The sequence below is a fragment of the Habropoda laboriosa genome, unplaced genomic scaffold (genome assembly GCF_001263275.1).
Source record: "Habropoda laboriosa isolate 0110345459 unplaced genomic scaffold, ASM126327v1 scaffold18, whole genome shotgun sequence".
In the NCBI taxonomy this organism is placed as follows: Eukaryota; Metazoa; Arthropoda; class Insecta; order Hymenoptera; family Apidae; genus Habropoda; species Habropoda laboriosa.
The window spans coordinates 197,476-219,261 of NW_017100152.1; the positions used below are offsets into that span (position 1 = coordinate 197,476).

General features: G+C 40.7%; 1 protein-coding gene across 8 annotated transcripts in view; it reads left to right on the plus strand.

The window, feature by feature from the left end:
• LOC108575873 (pleckstrin homology domain-containing family G member 5) overlaps window positions 1-21,786 on the plus strand; it is a 90,897-nt gene that overhangs the window by 49,988 nt on the left and 19,123 nt on the right. For all 8 annotated transcript variants that reach the window (XM_017938797.1, XM_017938788.1, XM_017938824.1 and 5 more), the window contains 2 exons: window positions 12,785-13,030; window positions 19,112-19,215. In XM_017938797.1, the coding sequence (XP_017794286.1) occupies window positions 12,785-13,030; window positions 19,112-19,215 (350 nt within the window). The remainder of the gene's footprint in view (window positions 1-12,784; window positions 13,031-19,111; window positions 19,216-21,786) is intronic.

The window sequence follows — 21,786 nt, forward strand, 5'->3', positions numbered from 1 at the left end:
ATAGTTCTCTTGTCGATAGGTAAAATGGAAGACCGAGAGAAAGAGAGAGAAAGAAAGTACAAAAGAAAGATGAACGAGAGAAGGTCGTTGTCATCCTCCTTTTCGCAGGCTTGGAATGTTTAACCAGATTACTGATATATTGACGTATCCTTGGCCGCCAATCTTGGACGTTGGCTCGAGAAACGCGGGAAGATGCGCGTAAACGAGGGACGCTTATGGAGGCCTTCGGGGAAAACGATGAAAAATATTTTCTTCCCTTACTGGATGGATACGATGGGTCAATAGTGGCTCAGCCTTGTATTAAATAATCTCCAGCCCTCGTATCGCTCGCAATTATCGGGCTGTAACTTGGACAGAATACAACTTCTTCGGTCTTCCAGCATCCAGCCTCCATTGGGTGAAAGGATTAAGGGATATCCGTGGTTTTATTCCGGAAATTTAGTCCGTTCTGTGATGGTTCGTCAGATGGATTAGTAAATAGTTCATTTTTCTGAATTATCTCGTAGTGGTAGTAGCTGGGAATGGGTGGAGGTTAAAATAACTCGTTTTAAGCACTTCAACCCTTTCGCTGTTGGAAGTTATTGTAGTCACTTGACCTGAAACCATATTTCCATGATAATAATAATTGCGTTCACTTGTTCAGTGTGTTATTGTTAGAAAACTATTGACTTTACAAGGTAGAACTTTGAAATTTTGCGTTTATGATTACATACGTAATTTAATACTACAATCTCTAGAAGAAGTTATGAGTTATTAGAAATGGAGTTTAATTTACTCGTGCATGTTTAAATAAATTCTCCCACGCGCCCCTCTGAATATACCTACTAAAGAAGTTTCACGTTACTCGCCAAGGATAATCGCCAAAAGGAGAAGTTTCTAGACATTCTCGTTCAGCAAAGCTGACAGGGAGTAGGTGAAACTCTGTGGGATGCTGTTAGATAAGACTGCTTGTGGAAGAAGTCGAAGAAAGTTGTGGGAACGTCACATTTTCCACGAGAAGTTAATGAAAATTTTCTTCTCTCTCCCTATCTCTCTCACTCTGAAACATTACAGTTCGTCTTCAGAGTGTCCCGCGTGGCACAAGGAGAACCGCATTGAGGCTCTGCAGCATTGTTTGTGCGTACAAGCAACGACGAGGCAGCTTTTTACGGGTCAACGGGTGATTGAGGCTTGTGCAAAAGGAGAAGAAAGAAGAGCGCGGCCACGGGATGGAATATTGTGGCGAGGCACGCTTGTGTTGTCAGCGATGCCCGTTAAAATGGCAAAACGCTAATGATCCTTGGACCATATCGAGCTTCCAGCTAATTCTTCGCAGCCTCTTTTCCTCTAAACCAGATCCTTCCCACAGATAGGGCATTTCACATAGGAAGTGTGTAAAGAGAAGAAAGTGATACAATAGCAACGTGGGATGATGACTACAACGTGGACCAAAGGACTATTCTATTTTCCTTTTGGAATCGTTTATCGACTTTTGTAGAATTCTGACAAGCAAGGAATTCTAAAATGTAATGTAGATTCCAAAACATTTACAAATTCTCTTGAATGGAAGATCAGAATTATTTGACAATCTTTGTGATTGTTTCCTTAAGAAACGACGAGTCCTTTTAAGCTCCAATTTCTCACACGTACTCACTTACCTTTGAGGTACATTTAAAAATTTTTCTACGTGAAAATAATCACTATTAAAAAAGTTCTAAATTAACGTTATAATTATAATGCTTCCTGTTAACGTTATAATTATACGTTAAAAACTTCATTGGTCGTCTGATAGAAATAATAGCAACGATTATACAAGAGTTATGAGTTTGTCGGCAGTAGACGCCACTGGCTGGCATAAATCAACGTGTGGTTAGCGTAGTAAGGAGAAACCGTCTGTCGTTCACCCCTTGCTCGCGTAGAGTACTCGATGCTCACGCAGACTTAACCGTAATTAAACGATGCGCTTCCACTATAAATTCAACATCGGTAGTTCCCCCTTGCCTGTCTTCTATAATACATTTTCGTCGATAACGTCTCTCGTCGAATAACAGCGAAATTGTTATCGAAAAAGGACAACTTTGGCCGTTTTCTGAGTAACGAGGGTAAAAAGAAATGTTGGACACACTTCGTTATCGTCTGTACGGTCGTTAGCTCGTGAATTGGGCGAATCGCGAAGTAAACTTTCCGCAAGCGAGAGAGCGTTAATGGCCCCGTGGGAATTTACTTCATTGCTGGTCATTAGTGCCTTGCAGAATTTTTATCGCGATATAGTACACTGTTGTGACAGGCTGCACTTGTCACATTAAGTTCGCGTGAATTAATTCGAGGAAGACTATGTTTTCCTTAACCTAATCTAACTCGTACAATTTTGTTCATAAAAAGGTCTGGTCTACTGGGGTTCTGCAGAACGTATGTCAATGAAACTATTCTAGCTTGCTTTGAAAGAATTATTTTATTGTTCAGTGGGGAATTTTGAGGTAAACACAGCTGTAATTTAGACACATAAATTATTCTCTTTTTTATTATTATAATATGGACGTAGTCGAAGAATGAAATTACAGAACGGTATTGTAAATAAAAATTAATGAAACTGTTAGTTGTGCTTCATTTGAATCAATGAGTAAATCCATATTCCTACTAAATCATTGTCTTGTACTACTGAAAAACAAAGTATTCAGAGTATTAAATGGAACAAAATTATCTTCCTGTTAAATGTCCTAAATAAAATATAAAATTTAAGTACCTCCAGAACAGCAAAGCATAATATTATCATTTAAAATTATTCGTGAGTGGCAGCTTCAGGGAAAAACTCAAGCTTTCGTCAGGCAAGCATCTCTCTCTCTCTTTCTGTTTCGCCGTTTGTTAAGAGAAAGTTTCTCTTCTTCCGCGACATTCGTTGCATGTTATCGCATGGTAGGACACCGTCCATCTCCTCCCAGTGTCCATCTTTCGCGCAGGGATCAACGGCTTACTTATCGCGAAGGTCTGACGACGCACGTGCCTATTCTACTTGGTCTCGCGCACGTATCCAATCCCGTGACCTACGTCCCTATGCGGAGGCTTACTCCCTAATCCATATTAGCCTCTGACAGCTCACTCGTGTGACCCACGTCGCCGCGTGACACTTAACCACTGTGACCCACATCGTTCTCTGACAATTCGATCAAATGGTCCACGTCATTTTTTTTTTTCCTTACTTTTGCAACAAGACGAACAAATATTTCCTATGTGACACCTTATGATTCACGATCGTATATCGTTGTCCTAGATCGATTTAAAATAGTGACCCACAACAACGGTGTGCAATGATTTCTTCGTATCGATTACGTGACTCAGGTGTTTCTCTGGTAAGAGATTAGGTATTTTAATCTACCGTGATCTGAAGGATGACTTAGTGCTGTGATTCACGTTGGTAGCATAGTGTTGCAGCTCACGCTAGTGAGAACTTGCTATAGCTACGTTTCCACTGTGGTATCGATCAAGTGCCTCTCTTCTTCAGCGCTTGTAGTCTGTAGTAGTAGACTTTGCTTTCGCCACTGATTCGGTGCTTTTTATTTAAAGAACTTTTAGACTTGTGAAATTCTAAAATGTTACAAAAAGAAATTGATGCACCAAGAATTTATTACGATTCGTTTGAATCAGGCCATGCATTATTCGCAATTAGAGAATAATTCTTCCGTTTTGTAACATTTTTATTTTTTGAAAATTGCAGAAGAAAGCTGAAAGATACATTTGTATCCTCTGAAAACTTTTTATTTAGCGGTTTTCTATGAAAAGAGTTCTCGAACTTTTCCTCTTTTTTTTTTTTTAACGCACCACGGTGTGCGTTAACCCTCTTAAATGAAATATTCACTACTTCAAAGATTCTGTTTACAATAACACATTGTACAAATTACAGATGTACCTTATTCACATACAATTTGCCCAATGAAGGCATACTTATTACTATCACTATCACACGTAAGCACTCGTTAATGCTAGTAGTTTCTCGATCATTAAGCGACAAGGGCCATTATTATGGCGAAGAGCCGCTTCGAGGTTGGCATTGCAACGCTGTTAAAGATAGCTTCCGCGGGTTACGAGCCTTTGTTTCCGTAATCGTACGTAATTAATGTCTACAGACAGTGCTTGCGATGAATTATCCGGTGTGTCGCTTCGGTGCATGAATGCATCGGATCTTAATCTGGTTACTGTCGCGCATACGACACAAAGGAAATAAGGAAAAACCGTTTGTCGACTTAATACCGTCTGTAAATTCTACATACGTAATACGTGTACGTACAAACTACGATATTTAATCCACGATCGTAATATCATTTCACGAAACAAGACACGAAATATTCAGTGCTTATGAAACTTTCATGTCCCGTAAGCTCGTTTTGAATTAATTTAAATAACCCACGAGATCCTTCTCACACTGGATTATTTTTCATTCGAATCGAGGAAAATGGTGGAATTATTACAACGAAACGATAGTTTAAAGGGTTTAAAGAGTTTCGTGCGTGTTCGAGGGAAAACGTTGAAACAACGAAATTTGAAATTTTTACTACGTGGGAAATAGAGATTGGTATGCTACGTTGAATACTTCCACTTAGTTCTCGCGATTTAATTAGCATCGTTGACCCCGATAAAAGTAGGAGAACCGTGGCTGGTTTGTTGTTCATCGATCAATTGCACGCTGTCGGACAATAGCATGCATTGGCCAATGCCGCGGAAATGTTAATTTTACGTTCGGCGAACCTAATCGTTCAACCGGGCAGGCAATCGTCAATTAAGCCTTTATTCATATGTATCCCGTGCAACGACCACGTTCGCACACTTTTCCATTGGAACGCTGTCGGACAATCGACTCGAAATTCCGCGATTTAATCGCCGCGGTCGTTCATTAGTACTTTGTTGCTCGAAAATCAACTCTACGGAACAATGTGCGCGCGAATTTCCGCGGATTTCTCGTGATCAAATTACTCAATAAATTGTTTGCAAAAATTAAAAGTACAATTTCCAACCATCTATGAGAATAATTACTATGTTGCAGTTTCGTAGTATTGCAGAATAACGAAAATTTTTTTGAAATTGAGAGAATTTTTAATTACTAGATTGGCAACGTGGACGCGTCGACGAGCGCGCCAAACAAAGGGCGCACAATAATCGGTCGTGTGCTAGCGAGCGTCTGCAACGAGAGAACAGAGTGTGTTGAACGAGCAGAGTGAACGGTCATAGGTTATATCGCATTGTCATTTCCTTTGTCACTTCTATTTTTTTCTTCTTTTTTGTTACTTATATTAGTCACTTGTATTCTCGCATTAAATTGTTCATTCTGAACCTAAAACACATAGACAACGAAGTGCATATCCTATAATACAGTATTATAGTAGAAGAGAAACCTAACCTAAATTAATACAGAATTATAAATTTTAAACGAAAGAAAGAATTTCAATAAATTTGCAGAAGAAATATTCTATGTAATGTTATAAATGAACGCTGTCTGACGTTTTCAATTATAACTTCCCCATTTAGTAGAACATTCGATTATTCTCTTCCGCGAAAATAAAATGGCGCGCGTCCCTTCGAGGTTTCAGCTCGCAAGAATCGAGGGGAAAACCTCGTTTTCACAGAAAAAAAAAAAAACACGATCTATGAGAGTGCACACCTCCATCGTGAAACTCTTTGAAAGGTCGAGTGGCCCCGTAATATCTTGATCGTGAATCGTTCGAAACGATTGTCGGGTCGTTCATTCAACACTGTGTAACAAGTTTCTCTTCGTTTCCGGTGAATCGGTAACCGTGGCCCGGCTGTCACGACCAGATTTGCAAATTTATCGAGGCTACCTTCCCACCACTCTTGCGATATCTGCCATTTTATCCTATCCTATTCCCCTCCCGTTTTCATCGTGGAAATTTTATTTGCTCATGCAATCGAACCTCGAGGAGCTCTAGCACCACGAGGATAAATCTGGATTCTTGGAGTTCGTTCGCGCGGCCAGCCATTTTCCAATTATACCAGCCGCGATTGCTTGCTGCATTAAGAAGCACAATTAAAGCGAGATTAACGAAGTCAGACTGCAATCCAATTGCCACGGATGAGAGAAGAAATGAATTTCTGCGTGGTGGATGTGCGTTTCCGGAATCGTCGAGGTTACTTTGTTCGAAAAGTCGAAAAGCGTGTTCGACAAATTGAACGTGCTTTCTACTCGAGTATTCGCGTGATAATACTATTGTTAGAATATACGAGCATAGAAGATAAGTGAATAAAGAGAAATGTGTCACCGTTCTTTCATCTGGTAACTAAAGTATATTCTATTATTTTCGCCGCTCCACCCCGTTCGTTGCAGCTTGTCCGCGAGTTAACTGAAACGAGATCCACGCGAGGTGAGCCAGTTATTAAACGCACCAGTGTTCCGGTGATCGCTCCAATTTTCACGCGGCTACTGGACCAAATTCATCAAACGGGAACGAATTTCCATCGAGCTAATACGTTTTACGCAATTTCGAAACAACAAAACCCGGGAAAGAAGGGGAAAAATTCGAACGAATCGTGTGGAAAGTCATCGACGCGACCTCGTGTGAGAGAACAACGGAATGAAAAAGTCGAACGCGAAGCCTAATACATCACATTCTATACGAGAGTGTCCGGTTGGCTCTACTGGATCACCAAGAATATTCATGTTCGTGTTACGTGATAAATGGACAGCTCGCTCTCTGTCGCTATCCAATGAAATAAATAAATGAAAAAAAAAAAATACGAAAAAACGAAGAATCGCCTGTATCGACGACCTCAGTTATTCCACCGGAGGTTTGACATTTTTTTTTCAAGTCGAATTTCACCGAAAGCTTGGCTCTCCATCTGCACCTCGAAATTACCCATTAACCAAGAGCAATCGTTTCAACGTTTCGCACTTCGTCTAGCCTGCGGCCTCGTCCTCTTTATTTCTACCAGCTTTCACGTTTACCCGTCGACTTTCCATACTTCGTCCTGCTTCGAGCTTGAATTTCCCTCCCTTTTGAAAGATAGGAGGGGGAAAATGGAAAACCGGCCGGGGCAAGGAATCGTCTAATGAAATTCCCAGGCTAGTCGGTCTCTGTCATTTATTACTCGCTAATCACCGGCCGTTTCATTTGTTTGCGCGGAGGGAGGCAGACTGGTAATTGTATCACGCCGCGGCGCCGCACAGTGTTTCAAAACAGCTGTCTGTCTGTGCGAAACCTAAAATTTCGATCATTTATTCGTGAACAGCCCTGCAGACTACAGGAGCATCGTTTATGGTTTAACATAGTCCTAGGCATTTAAATTTAAATAGTTTGAATTTCATTTGCTGAATTTGAATAGTGCTTTGTTTAATTGCATTGACTGAATTCAAATTTTAAATAGTTTGAAGTTGATTGGCTGAGTTTAAATATTAGTATTTGAATATTTAGTACTATAAATAAGTCGTAATCGTTAATCATGTTACTTCTTCGCAATGATCGACACACTTATATAGTTTTGCGCGGTCAGACGTCTACTTTGAAATACTATGCGCCGCTTCTAGTAGTCAGAAAATGGCAGGCGCCATGAATGATTGGCGGCGCACGACGCGAAAGGGATGGAATCCCGCGAACCACGTTACGCTGTCGAGCCTCCTCTGATTAATGACCAACGTTGTTTGCAACGTTTACGCCGATGTTTTTAGCGTACCTAACGTGGATTAAGTTCCACGGAAACGTTTAGTAGACAGGTGCTTCTTTCTACAGTTACCAAAGTAGCGAGGGTCTTCTTCAAATTTTCATTTTTAGAGAAATTAGGGTAAATTAATTTTTCAACCGGATGAGATTGTCAAAATTCCAGTAGGTACATATTTGAATGAACTTTCGACAGCGGTCGAAGTTTGATACGTGGCAAATGGTCCACGTGGATCTTAGAATGAATGTGCGAGGGCGCGCACGAGGAATGGCCGAGCTACAAAGGAGTGCAAGTAGAATGAACTTACACGTGCTTCCATTGTAATTTCAACGTGGAACTGCAACATAATACCTGTAAGGTGGTCTCGCGCTTAATTTCATTTTATTTCCAACAATAAATATTTATAACATCGACCGGTAACTTAAGGACTGTATTCTGTGAGAAATCGTATATAAAGTGTGAAAATGTGGAAAACAGAGATAGAATGAAACTTGCGGAGAGAGGAAGCTTTAGAATAGAAGTTCAAGAGAAAGTGGAAATTGCACGGTTCTGTGCCGCCACGTGTAAGTCAGCCAGAGGCAGGTAAAATCTTGAGAGTATTCAAGGGAAGAATGAATGGAAAAGTGGTGAAGAAAAGTGAATGTACAGAATTATACGAATGTAGAAAAGGAAACTAGAGCAATCCGTCGTCGAAGATAACGGTGACAACGGAGTGCACAAAGTAGCTTTTAGGCGAATTCTTATTTCCCAGTCGCAGCAACCGCGAGCTGCATTTCAAACGACCGGGAACTGTTTTCCCTGAGAACGAATTTTTACTGTTCTCATCTTTCCCTCGATTCTCCAAGCTTTTTTGCATCTTCGGTAAAACCACAAGATTTAGCTGATACAGATCGTATTTCCCCTCATCCCACTCAAACAATCGCCCGACACTGTGTGTTAATAGATTGCAAACACAACGGAACCTAAAGAAGTTGCACAGCGAAACGTGTTGTAATAGATTCCGGAAATTAAACGTTTCGGTGGAACGAATAAAGGCTAAAAACACGCGGTCGATTGGACGAAAAAAAAAAGAACAGATATACGCACGCAGCGGGTGGGGAAGAGAGCAATACGAAATCACCTGGTCGCGCCAGAAGGGGCGTGTTAAAAAAACGCTTGGCGATTCTTTTGAAAAACGAGCCGCATATTTTTCCCATGCGGGCTACCAATATGTACGAAACTAGGTCGGTGTCCGATACACGGGTGTGTAAACTATTAGGGAAGAGGAAAGTGCACAAAATTCCATTGTACGTGTTTCCAATCTTGTCTCTTTTCTTCTCGATTTATTCCACAAGAATACATCCAGTTCAACAATATATGTGTATGTAAATAGGAAATATGAGAATATTTTTCACTGGAGAGAAAACATTATTTAGTGAGCTGAAGCTCTCGTAAATAAAATAAAGGAAAATTATGTTTGCCAGGTTGAGAATCGACTGTTAAATATTCGATCACTTTGCAGATGAAAAAGCTCGAGTACAAGAAAAAAAAGTTCGCTCCGAATTTATGACGATGTTTTTACAAGCAAAAAAGTGTCCTCGATTTTTTTCCTCAGAGATAAATGTGTAGTGCGCCGGAGGCATCGAAAACCGTCTTATTTTTCACTCGGGACTCACGGAATATGGAATTATCACGGACCTTATATGATAAAACATTTGGCGAATATCTGAGCATCGGGTCGTGTACATAGTTATTCCATTAAATTAATTGCAAAGCCCACAATACCGTTGAAAATATCGCACGAAAGAAGATCGTACAGTTTTTTTTCTACAATATAAAAATGTCACTGTTTTTCCTCTACCTCGTGTGTTTCAAAGCTATTGCGAAGCAGCAGTATAGCTTGGAAACGAGTACCGAAGCGACACGCGTGTCACAAGCTACGGTCAAATGTAATACTCATCCTCTTCCCTGTAATATATGTACGTCTGAGAAATGACTGTTCGTTTCCCTTGCGTCTGCCCTTGTCGAGGCCCCAGTCGTAACTTTCCCTGTCTCACGTGAACTTTTGCCTCGCGTATTATTTTTGAGAAATGTCCACGCTAGAATCTGCTCAGATTATTGCTCGCAAAATGTTTTACTTTTCCTGTGAAATGAAAGCTTCTCTCGAAACTCGTATCGTGAAAGTAGTCGAGTTACTTTTTAAGCAATGAAACCTATATTTAGAAAATTTTATTTAGTGTAATAGTACAGAATAAAATTTTTCTACCTAATTTTATTAATTAGGTAGAAAACCTATTTAATTAATTTTGATACAGGCAAATTTTGTGAAAATTTTCAAGGTACACTGGAAAGTATGTGCTTAACACTAAATTGTGTGGAGCACCGTTTAAAAGTCTGTCTAAAATTCATGGAACGTGATACAAGATATCCCAAGATGGCCACACAGGTCGCAAGGCAAAGGACCTGGATCATTTGACTAGGGCTGATTAATGCAACGTCCTGGAATGTTGTGGCTGACGTTAATCTGCATAGATGGTACGGGGAAGGAATATTCGGAAGGGGAATGCTGATTCCGATGCTGATCAAAACCGAAGGGGGAAAATGTCGAAGGATGTTTCGATGGAAGTTCTGATTACCGTATCTTAAGAGGCCGCTCGACCTACTTTCCATATTAAATTCTCGATGTGCAAACGTCACTCTGATTAATTACCTTCCCTCTATGGAAACGTACACGTACGAAATGAACCACGAATTTTCTGCAATACGAAAAAATGATCCTTCCTCGATTTTGATATATTTTCCTTCTTTCGGTACACATATGTTTACCGGAACATCTTCCATCGTACCTCTTCGTTCTTCGATTCAGAGTTATTCTATATACAATATTCCAAGGTACATTCTGAGTGTGTAACACAAACGGGTACGTGATAAAATATGAATACAGGTCGGTGAAAAATTTTCCACCTCGAAGAAACGTGCATCGGTTCAACGATTTGATTTATCAGGAAGCACACTACCGTGGACAGTAACTAACACGATGATCCAAGATTAATTTATTGCAAATCTGACGCGCTTCACCAATACTCGTTTATCTTGTTCGTGAAAAATTGCCGGGACCCGTAACAACGTGCTTGGTTTACCGTGAATACCTCGTGTAAGACCATCACTTACCTGCTCATCTCACTTCCTTTCCTTCCCTTTTCCTTTTTTCTCAACTTTAACAGCAAGAACTTTTCTTTTCGTCGTATCCATTTTTCATCGCCTTTGAATATTCTACTCGAGACGATTTCATCACCGGATACTTTCCCTCTGGATGGTGACAGATGGAAATACTTTGTTATTCTTTCGCGAGGCCTGACCGTACGCGTGCTCGTTCTACTTACGCTCGCCGTAATAATTACATACTGCCTGGCATCTAAATCACAGTGAATTCACCCCGTTGTTTCAATTTATCATGCGGTGTATTCAATAGCGACGATAAATAATTGAGAGGTGAAATCAGAGGATGTCGTAAATCCACTGACCCCCATTTCGATGTCAGCCTCATTACAAAATATGGGTATTAATCCTTACTCGTTTCTGTCGCGTTTATATTTTATATTTTGTACAAAATTTTCCCGACAAAATAGATCCAAGAAAATGTCTGCAGTTAAAACGAGGTAAAACAAAACGAGATATTCCTTTAGGCAGCAGCAATAAATTTCTACTAATCCTCGCATACATTTTAATCTTAATCCTATTACATCTTTTCATACTCTCTATGGGAAATGCTTCCATAAAATTTCCAACAGTAAGGTCTAATAATCCGCAGAAAAATGATTTTAAATTTTTTGCAAGCTTTGCAAAGTTTCAATGATTGAAAAAAGAATCGACGATATTCCTTAGGTAATATCCTAGAACGGTGAAAGATATTTTCTTAGCAAAGAAAGATCGTTCGACATTTGATACCGTTTAAAATGTTCCCCAAGCCGCGCCGTTCGATTCCCTGGACGAGTGTCGATGGTTGTTGGATAGTAGTGGGCAGCATCATTTCCAATGGCCATTTCGAGACTTGAAGCTGTACGTAGCAGCACTTAGCGCTCGCGTTTTCGCTGAAACGATGAAATCAATATCGGATCGTTATATGCCGACGGGACCATTAACATCTTTCCCGCGTCGGTTTTGTCGGTGATTCACCGCGAGTGCTGCTGGGAACACGATGAAATCAACGGGACAGGTCGATCGTGAGAGAGAAAGTCGGGGGGTAGGAGTGGATGAACGAAGAAAAAAGGTTTAGATAAAAGCACGAAAGAATGGATGGATCGAGATAACGAAGGGTCTCGAGAGGGATGATCGATACCGTTCTACTGATCGATCACCCTCGCTGACCTGCTTCTCTAACACGAATGTTTTTCCCTTTTTTTTTATACGTGTTTTTCTTTTTCCTCTTTTAATTGTTCGATAATACTCAAGACGTGTGTGGTCTTACGGGGGAGGGATTTTCTTGAAAAAATATTCGACATTCGACAAATATTCGAAGGGGTGATAATCGTTGTGAAAGTTGGAGCTAGTATACATATTTAATCTAATATCTCGAAAACCGAATTTTCTATTTTTCAACGATAAGTGTGAAAAATAAAATATAATAAATAATTTTGACCAAGTACGTTTGTTACACACATCTTTGAAGGCATTTTCACCCCTTCAACGTAGACGATTGCCAAAAAAAAAAGTACGTGTCAAATACTTTTTCAGTATTACCATACACCAAAGTTACAGCAATATTTGTGATTATCACTTCGGGTTGTTCCCTTGTTAGGTTACTTCGATACAGGTTTCTTCTGATAGCACGAAGGATAGCATAATACACATGCGACCCAATTTTCATTTCTCCGTACAAATATTGCTCCTTCCTGTTCTTGTTTGCTCGGTCACACACGCCAGTATTCTACTTACATTCGATCTGATCGAATGCGGACCTGTTCTACTTTCACGTACGCTGCTTCAGTCAACAGCCACATTTCTTCTTATGTATACCAATATTTTTTTCAATCAACTGGCAATAGTTTAAATTTGAAAAACTCTTCCTGTATATTTGTTGTATTTCAAATGTTATTCAGTAGTATATCCGAATATTTCTCATGGGAAATATTTTTTATAACCAGGATGGAATTTTGATTTTTTCTAGGTGCGTTCGAGGTCGTTGACCCAGCTGGACGCTCTGGGCAGCAACATGCTGGACACGGGGGAGCACCATCTGGGGGGTGGTCCCTCACAACAGCAACCCCATCATCTTCACCACCATTATCAACCTCAGCAATTGCAGCACCACCCCCAAAATGTCGAGAGTAACCCGCGTTTCCTGGTGCCCAACGCACCGTCCATTGAGGGTGGCCATCAAAACCGCACCAGGCATAAGCTGTCCCGGTCTCAGGTTAGTGAGAAACCAAAATCATTCGATTAAACATCAATTTATATAGATTTTTATCTTTGATTTTCTAAAATCGTGGAAAATTAGCAGCCGTAATTTTGCGAATCGATTTGAAAATTTTCGTACCTAGATATTCCGAAAGAAGTACGTACGTGTTTGTCACCACAGCAATATTTATAATTCCGAAGCTACGTTGAATATACATTTTTATAATAAAGCTGAGCAGACAATGGAAACCGTGAAACGCGAGGGGCGGGTTCCTTTTAATTCGGGTTTCATTCAACAATTAAAAGGTGTCCCAATTTTAGGGGTATCGCGGGCTTATGTAACCTTTGCGTTCCGTCCGTGTTGTTTCCCCGTCCGATCAATAACAGCAAACAATCCCGGTGTACATGCCGGACGAGAAATTAATCTTAGTGTCTGACTAGAAGAATGCCTATACTACTGAGAACTTCTCGAAGTAGTCCATGCAAATGAAACTTCCGACGAAGTCAAATCAGCCGTAGCTAAAGGAAATTAACGAACGAAGTATTGTTCTATTATCGCTTACGAACAGTCTTCATGAATATTTCGAGCAAATAAGAGGAAGATTCGTGAAGCGTTTGATTGATTCGCGAGGGGGGCGAAACGAGGAACAGAAGGCTATAAATAAGAAGTTCAAGCGGTTCAAGGAGATTTATTATGATAAGACACAGGGAAGAAAGGTGGAGAATCGGAGACGGTCCGAGGATCCACCTTCTATTCCACGGTGCTTGTAAAAAAAGGAGAATGAAAAACGTGAGAAAGCCAGGCGGCGTGAAAAGCCGAAAAGACTTACATTCGATCCTTTAAAGCTTTTAGCCGGAGCACGCCGACATTTCCGCCGGATCTCTTTTACGGCTACATGGGAAAACCAGGACGGAATAACGAAAGATCTTGTTATACGGAGTAACGTGTTCCGTGACTCTTGGAATTGCTGCCAATTCGACAGTTACGATTCGATTCTATTTAAATCAAGAAGTACCGGCTGACTGATACAGCGTGCCATAAAATAGTAATTGAAACATAGTAAAACGAAGGAAAGGGGGTCTTCATTTCCAATTTTCCATAGCAATGGTACGATCTGTAAGACAAAGTACGTAAAATCGTTAGAGAAGGAAATGAAAGAAGACTGATTTTATTCCAAGTTTCCAATTGAATTATTGAAATTTCCTCCGCGATCTGATTTTTAAGATACATCGCAGGAAATTGTCGTGACCTAACCTAACAACTTACAATCACTCGTCTCTATCTTACATCTGCGATAGAATTTTATACGGTGGTAAAAATCTTTTGCTCAACGTCATCTAAAAATCCTTAATATTTCCAAATCTTTACACCAACAACGTGCATCGCTATTCCATAAAACAACATAAAAAAGAATTGCACGCTCATCCAATTGCCAAATAATTCTAAACTTTTTCACCAACAAAGTGCATCACTATTCCGTGAAACATAAAAAGAAACCTAAGCACTAGTCACTTGGAATCTTCCAATCTCTCTATCGTTTTCTGAAGCATCCTGGAACCGGTCCAAACAGATATTCCGCGGGCAAACCTGTGCGCAAGAAAATTGAATACAAATGAACACGAGACAAAGGGGCAATTTGGTGAAATCACCTTGGTTGTCCTTGAGAGGTACACGCCAGAAAAAGAAGAAGAAGAGAATTAAGGGGCGTAGAGCGGTGGGGTAATTAATTCCAGGCGAAACGAAACGAAACGAAACGAAACGAAACGAAACGAAACGAAACACTCTCGTCACTGACGCAAATGCCTTGTAATCGTTGGCATTATACGCGTTCGTGAAACACCTTGCCAGACATTTTATCGTTTCCATTGGAGTTAACGAGCGGGACAGGAGCTCGTCGCCTAGAAGGAGCCGCCATTTGAATTGCTAAGCGACCAATCGCCCCCAAACACCTGCCACTCGCCTGCGTCCACTGTAATCCCGTCTGGTCAGAGAGGCGATCTCGCTGAAGCGCTCGACAAACTGGTCTTCAACCAAGAGAATTCGGTGCAAACGTTTCACTGCGCCTCCCTGTTTCCATGTTTGGTCGAATGAAACGAACGATTGTTCGCGCGACTCGTCGAGCTTCCCGTGCAATGGAATTTGCTTGCTGAACGAGCGTTAGAGCGGTTGGAATGGAATGTTATCTTTAATCCCTTTGAAAGTGAGAAAATTTGCAGGGACAACGTTTCATTCTTGTACCTTCTCCTCGATTTTTAAAGTTTCACAGTGAAACTTTGTTCACCTACCACAGATTGCGAAGTATTACGAAATTTTCCAAGCTTTTATTTTAGGGTAGAAAGCACCAGATTAGTAGAAAACCTTACTTCCTTCTTCTCGACTCTATAATTCCTCTGTATTTCTGAAAATTCATTCGTGAAAGAATTCATATTCACCTCTTTCCTGTCCTCAGCTTTCCCTATTTCATTTTTTCTTTATTTCCAGAGTTTCAGGGTGACATTTTCTTTTTCATTCTATTTCAGGCAAAAATTTCTTCTTTCTTTATTCTTTTTTTTTTTCATTTCGAACTTTGTGTGTGAGAGTGAAACTTTTTACTCCTACCACCGCAAATGCTATGAACTTTTCCGAGCATAAATTTTAGGCAGAAAAGCACCAGAATAGTGGAGAACTTGTGACTAAAAAATTTCGTTCACCTTTCCTGGACACTCTAATTCCTCCGTGTTTCTAAAAATTCATCCGTGAGAGAATTAATTTTCGCTCCTTCTCTATGCCTGACGTTCCCCATCGAGTTTCTTCCATTTTTCTCCCGAAATTCCTTCTCTGAGAGGCCAGACGCTCTTTCCACGGCTCCATTATTAAGTACCTGTGGATTTGATCAAAGAAAGAGGCTGTGGTCGTCACTCCGGCGAACAAAAAGGTCGCGGTATATTATGCAAACGCGGGCACAGCCGTTGTCCGTTTATTAGAGCCCCGTCCTAAGGGAAGAAATATCGGAAAACTCGGTCAGCTTGCGAGGAAAAATTGGAGCACTTGAGCCGTCGCGACGCGCCGCTTCGACGTCGTTTCGGCGTTTTCGCGAGTCGCGCAGAGAGAGAGAGAGAGAAAAGAGAAAAGGGGGGAATCGATATCAAAGGCGTGTGTTGCATGTTGAACAACTGCCATTCCCCATTCTCTAATTATGTAAGCCAACCGGGGGATAAATCGTACCGCGTGAACGAAATTGCATTTCAACCTATGAAAATGCCTCTGTTTTGCTCGTGCAATGATTGCAAACGGTTTTCCCCTTTTCTCCACCTCTCCTACGTGCAACATTTTTTCACTGCTTTTACGAACTGAAAGAAAATAGGAACACGGTAACTCGGTACATTTGAGTGTATAAAGCTGTCGAAGAAGGAAGACGAGCGTTGAAAGTGGAGCAAGAAGGGAGTGGCAAAAAAGGGATGATCGATTTGAACCGATGAAACCTGCGACTTCGACTTCGTCGATGAACAATTTTCCAACGACTGGCCCCGTTTACCGTGTTCCACTTACAAGAGGAATTTTTGAAAGAAACTGCTTTCACAAGACGTAACGAACGCGTGTGCAGTTCTATCACGGACGAAGCGTTTATTCTTATCATGTGAAAGTGGAATTATATCAGCAGGATTGGCAAAGGAGTCCCTTGGCCCCGCTCGAATCGATATCATGCAAACGAAACTCTTCTCTCTCTCTCTCTCTCTCTCTCTACCTCTATCCCCGGCTCACGATTATCGATTCGCTTGGATTTAAGTTTCGGCCGTGTCCGAGGCCGAATCCCTCGATTCGACGACCGTACGCCATGAAAAATTCGACGAGGGAATAAAAATTCCATCAGGCGAGGCTGTCGAATTCGAACGACACCGGTAACGAAGCATTTTGTCCTAGAGTAGGCGGGAAAATGTTCCAGGTGAAGGAAACAATCTACACTGCCGTTCGTATGTATTTAGACACCCGGTATGCTCTTTACAGAAACTATTATGTAATTCAACTCTCGACTACAAACCTACTTTGACAATTTTATTTATTAAATCACTGTGTTGTAAAAATCAATTGTATGTAACTATTTTATTTAATGATATATATACGTACGTTGTTTGTTAAGGTTTTCTTGCAATATTTTATTAACACGTTGTTGACGGAAGACGTGAATCGACGTCTTTTATTTTTCAAGCGCTGATGACGGGAGATGTGAATCGACAACTAAATAAATAAATAAAAGAAAAAGGGTGTTGATTAACTCTTAACACTCTTTTAAATGTACTCGTGCATTTATTATAATGTGCGGGAACTGAGGCCATATCCATGCGTACTGTCAATACGTTAAAACAGTATGCTTATAATATTATATAAAAAGTTTACATTTTTTCTATGGAAATAGTGTACAACCTGCTGTCAATTAAAGCTAGTCTAACGCTAGAGCTTCTAAAATTCTTCATATATATAATTGTGATCGTGAAATTAAAATTTGGACTAGTCTCTGAGATGAGCGGTCTGTAGTTAAAGGGTTAAATTACATTTCTTCACCACATGTAATACGTACTCGTTACGTATGACTATAATGTATTAACCTTTCGGACGGCGGATGCCGGGTCACCTTTGATCCAGCTTTAAGATTCATATTGTAAATATGTGTTTTTAGTTTAATTACAATATATTTGTATCATTTTAAACAATATAGCGCTTAGTAGAATACAAAAATGCGGATTCGCTCATGTACGAAAACGATTTTAGTATTGGGTCATATTTGACCCGGCACCCGGCGTGCGTGCGACTATCACGCTATCCGCTGTCCGAAGCTTAATAAGTTTATTACCGCGTTCCTCTCATAATCCTCTATCACTTCCATCCTTTCGCTCGATTAACATTTTCCAAAAATCCCCGCAATTTCATGGGGAGTCGCCTCGCGAAAGCTCGCGATAATTAAAACGCCGGTAAAAAGTGAAGTGCAACGGTGAAAACGACTGTTTTTGCACCCGGCCCATCGTTGCACACGTTTTTCCCTGAGCTATTCTGCATTGAGCCACACCGCTGAAAGTGGCGTCATTCTGCAAAATTGACTCCACCACGCGGGTTCATTCTTCCCGTCTGACCATTCGTGCTACTGTTCTACTTGGCGAACCTCTTGCAGCCTAGTTCTACTCCGACAGTTCATATCTATTAGATTCCAGCGGTAAATGGAGAAAGTTTCTCACTCAGGCGCATCAATTAAACATCCAGAGGCCAACAGAATCGTGTCTGATGAGAAAAATTTTCGAGGGAACGTTCGTTGCAATTGTTCGATCAAATATTTAGCTCGTATCCGCTGTACGCTCGAAAGAAGAGTAGGAAATCCGTAGGAGACGAATGTTAGAGGAGAGAGAATATCGCCCGAAGAAGCAAAAATACACGGTCACAGTATTTCAACGAGGGTAGAGGGAAAAAGCTGTTGAGACCTTTCGCAACCCGAGTCGAAGGGAAAAGAAAGGAAAAGGGGCGAGTATCGGTTAAACGGCAATGAGAAAAATACGAGCGGCAATAAAAGGAACGATTTTAAAGCTAAGTGACATAGGAAAGATCGTGGCGATCCATGCTGTATGTGGCAACCAGCACTGGCTCATAAATAAAGGACCTTTTGTACTTTATTGCCTGTCACTGTCGACCATAATAAAACAGCTCCACGTCTCGACGATTTCCGTGAGGTGCACGTGGAGTTGCATGGTTTATCATTTACTTGAAATTGCAGAATTTGCCTAGCGGACATGGCCTGTGACATAGCTTGTGAAACGCAGGTTGTACGATGTCTCGAATATTCCCTATTCGAGAGCTTCAAAGAGTGAGAAAATGTTCCCTCTTTACTGCTTAAAATGCTGTGAGAAAACTGAATTTGCAAAAACACTTGGCAACGAGGTTGCAACAGTCGAATAGTTTCCTGGTCCCCTTCCAATTTCGTGAAATTTGACCTGGACATTTACGTAATACGCGGATGTAATTCAAAGTTAGACACCCAGACTCGAAACTCTTAGTCAAACAGGGCTAACGGTAGTTCTAGAAACTTGCAGAACAATTAGATAATTTTCAACAAGTCTGGGATATATTTTTCAGGTGTCCAGCAGCGAGTACTTCAGCGTCAGTTTCGACTTATTTGACGACGCTGGCGGCCTGGACCGGGAAGAGTTTATACCTGCTACGAAAGGCACCCTCTTGGCGTAAGTATTTCATGTTTTCAACAATTTTTTCCCTCTCTTACAAACCAGATAAAATTACCAAAATAATTAACACAATAAAGAAGCTACTCATGTGCAAAATCAATGAAACTATTGGTATTCGAAGTTAGATCAGAATTAGCTCAATCTGTATGTACAGGATGCACTGATCTCTTCAAACTTGTTTCACTAAAAAGAAGCGCAAATAAGAAACAAAAACGCAATAGAGAAATTACATACATAAACATTCTGTAGAAATTTCAAATCAGTAAGACTATCAGTATTCGAGATATTCGCTATAATTTAAATCCGAGTACAGGGCACGGATCTCTTCAAACCTGCGCGAGCTCTCCAATTTTGTTAATTTCTAAAAAAATTCTTGCCACGTTTTATTCTACACGCTTGAATCTTTCTGTTGCAAAAGCAATATTATAAATTGAACGCGGTGACGGTTGCCGGCGAGAGTTTTTGCCGGAGCCCAACGACTCCGGCAAAAACTAATCCCCGGGCACACGCGTTCACTCAAACACGAAGCCGAATGTTTGGGTCTGGGCTAGACTCCGCCAACTGTCACCGCGGGCCAATGAACTCTATCGCTTCGTCTCACTCTGATTGACAATCCATACGTCATCAGGGTAATAGCCTCGCCGAGCGATCGTTCACCGATGATCGATCCTGTCCGGTCGCGCAGCCCACCGGCCAGTAACACATCATAAATTAATAAACAGTCCTTTCCAGCCGTCTTCCTAGCCCCTAACAAATTCCTTCCCTATCATAAAGCAGTTCAAGTCGCATCCTGGTCATGTTTCCTATCCCTTTCCCCTTTTCCCCAAATTATTTCAACTTTTGCACACCACCTTCACCCTCGCGTTCTCCTTCCGCTAGTTTCCTAATATCCAATCACACCTCCGCATTTGTCGAGACCTTCTTTTCCACCACCTTCAACGTACACCGACCTAATATATACCCACGCACCACCACAAATAAACGAGTTGAAAAATATTCTTACGGAGAGGACAAGACAATTCCGGGATTAACACATCGGGAGCGCAACGATACTAACCGAGTTCGAGCTGAAACCAGTCTCGTTCACGAGTCGAGCATCGTACAGATCCGTTGGCTCGATCTTTTTGAAAACCCCCAATCCAGATCGTCGGTGGCGGTCCCTCGGCGGGGTATAAAAGACGAGCGACTGTACGCGGCGGACGAATTCACCGTCTTGGAAACATCGCCAGTTCACAGTCATCGCAAAGTCTTCAATACCGCTGCCGCTCCAGCGTGCTATTATTCTCGTCGGTTTTTGCAACGTTTCGCACCTTTATATTATCACGATTCTGTGCTCCAGAACGTGGACAGTCACACAGCGAGCTACGCTGAATTTTATTGTTAGTGAAACATTGTATTCTTTACCGATTGTTAGAAAATGTACGGATTGTTGCTTTAAAATCTGTACCTTGACTATAACTACACTAAAGTCAGACGAAACAGACCCTGAAACAACCAGAATCACCCTCTTAAGGGGTCTTCCTACTGTAACGGCTGAAAAAAACTCAATTCTTCGGGAATTTAAAAGAAAGCAAGTGCTACACGTGTCCTTCTGCAAATTTTTATATTTACTCTATCATCTTTTAAGAACAGAAAAATATTTTTTGTAAGTGAAAATATCCATTTGTTGTAAAATAGGACCGCCGTGAAGAGAGCGCCTTGAAAAATATCCTTTCGGATGGCTGACACGATATCAGACGTTGTAGTCATCCAAAATACAAAATGCAAACGCATTCTTAATCTGTAGACGTGCGGCTATCGTCCGAACTAGAATAATAAAAGAATATTGAGAAATAAAGAAATGGCAAACAAAATGATTTTTTAGACCTCACAAACTGAATTTTGAAAGTATTTGCACAATTCTAGTTCAAACTATAAAGCAACAATCTACTAAATATACCTGACACAAATTTGGAGTGAGTCGGACTCCTAGTTTTTTGACAATCATGTTAGCCGTTTTGAAAAAATGCTGTTTCGAGAAAAATGCGTTTAAAGTTTTAATTACAGTTTAAGACTACATAAAAAGCGAAATACCACATTATTAATACCCTAGTTACTAATCTGCTATTACAGCACCTACGCCTTCCTCGTCGTCATAAAAAGAATTTAAGGCCAAATTTTCATTTCTACGAGTGCCTTTTTTCGGCGACCAAAATTCGGTTAGTCACGCGTTTCATTGCAAAATTCAAAGCAACATGACCAATCACTATGCCTATCGTCTCGAAAATTTTGAGAATAGCTGGGTAGCTTTCGTTACAACTAGCTACAGCTAAGAAATTAGTAAATTGTATTGCTTTTACTCCACAATATAAATGCTTCGGTGCAAAATTCCATAGCAAACCGTAAGGTAAAGGTACCAGTAGTTGACCAGTTTTTAGAAAAACGTAAAAAATAAGGTTTTTATAAGTGATACTCTTTTGGAAAAAGTGCACCTGACATGCCAAGACATCTATCGATTAAATTTCCAAACAATTACATGTGAAATGAAGTATGCGTAGTAACAACGGACGTCTAAATTCATTAAGGTAA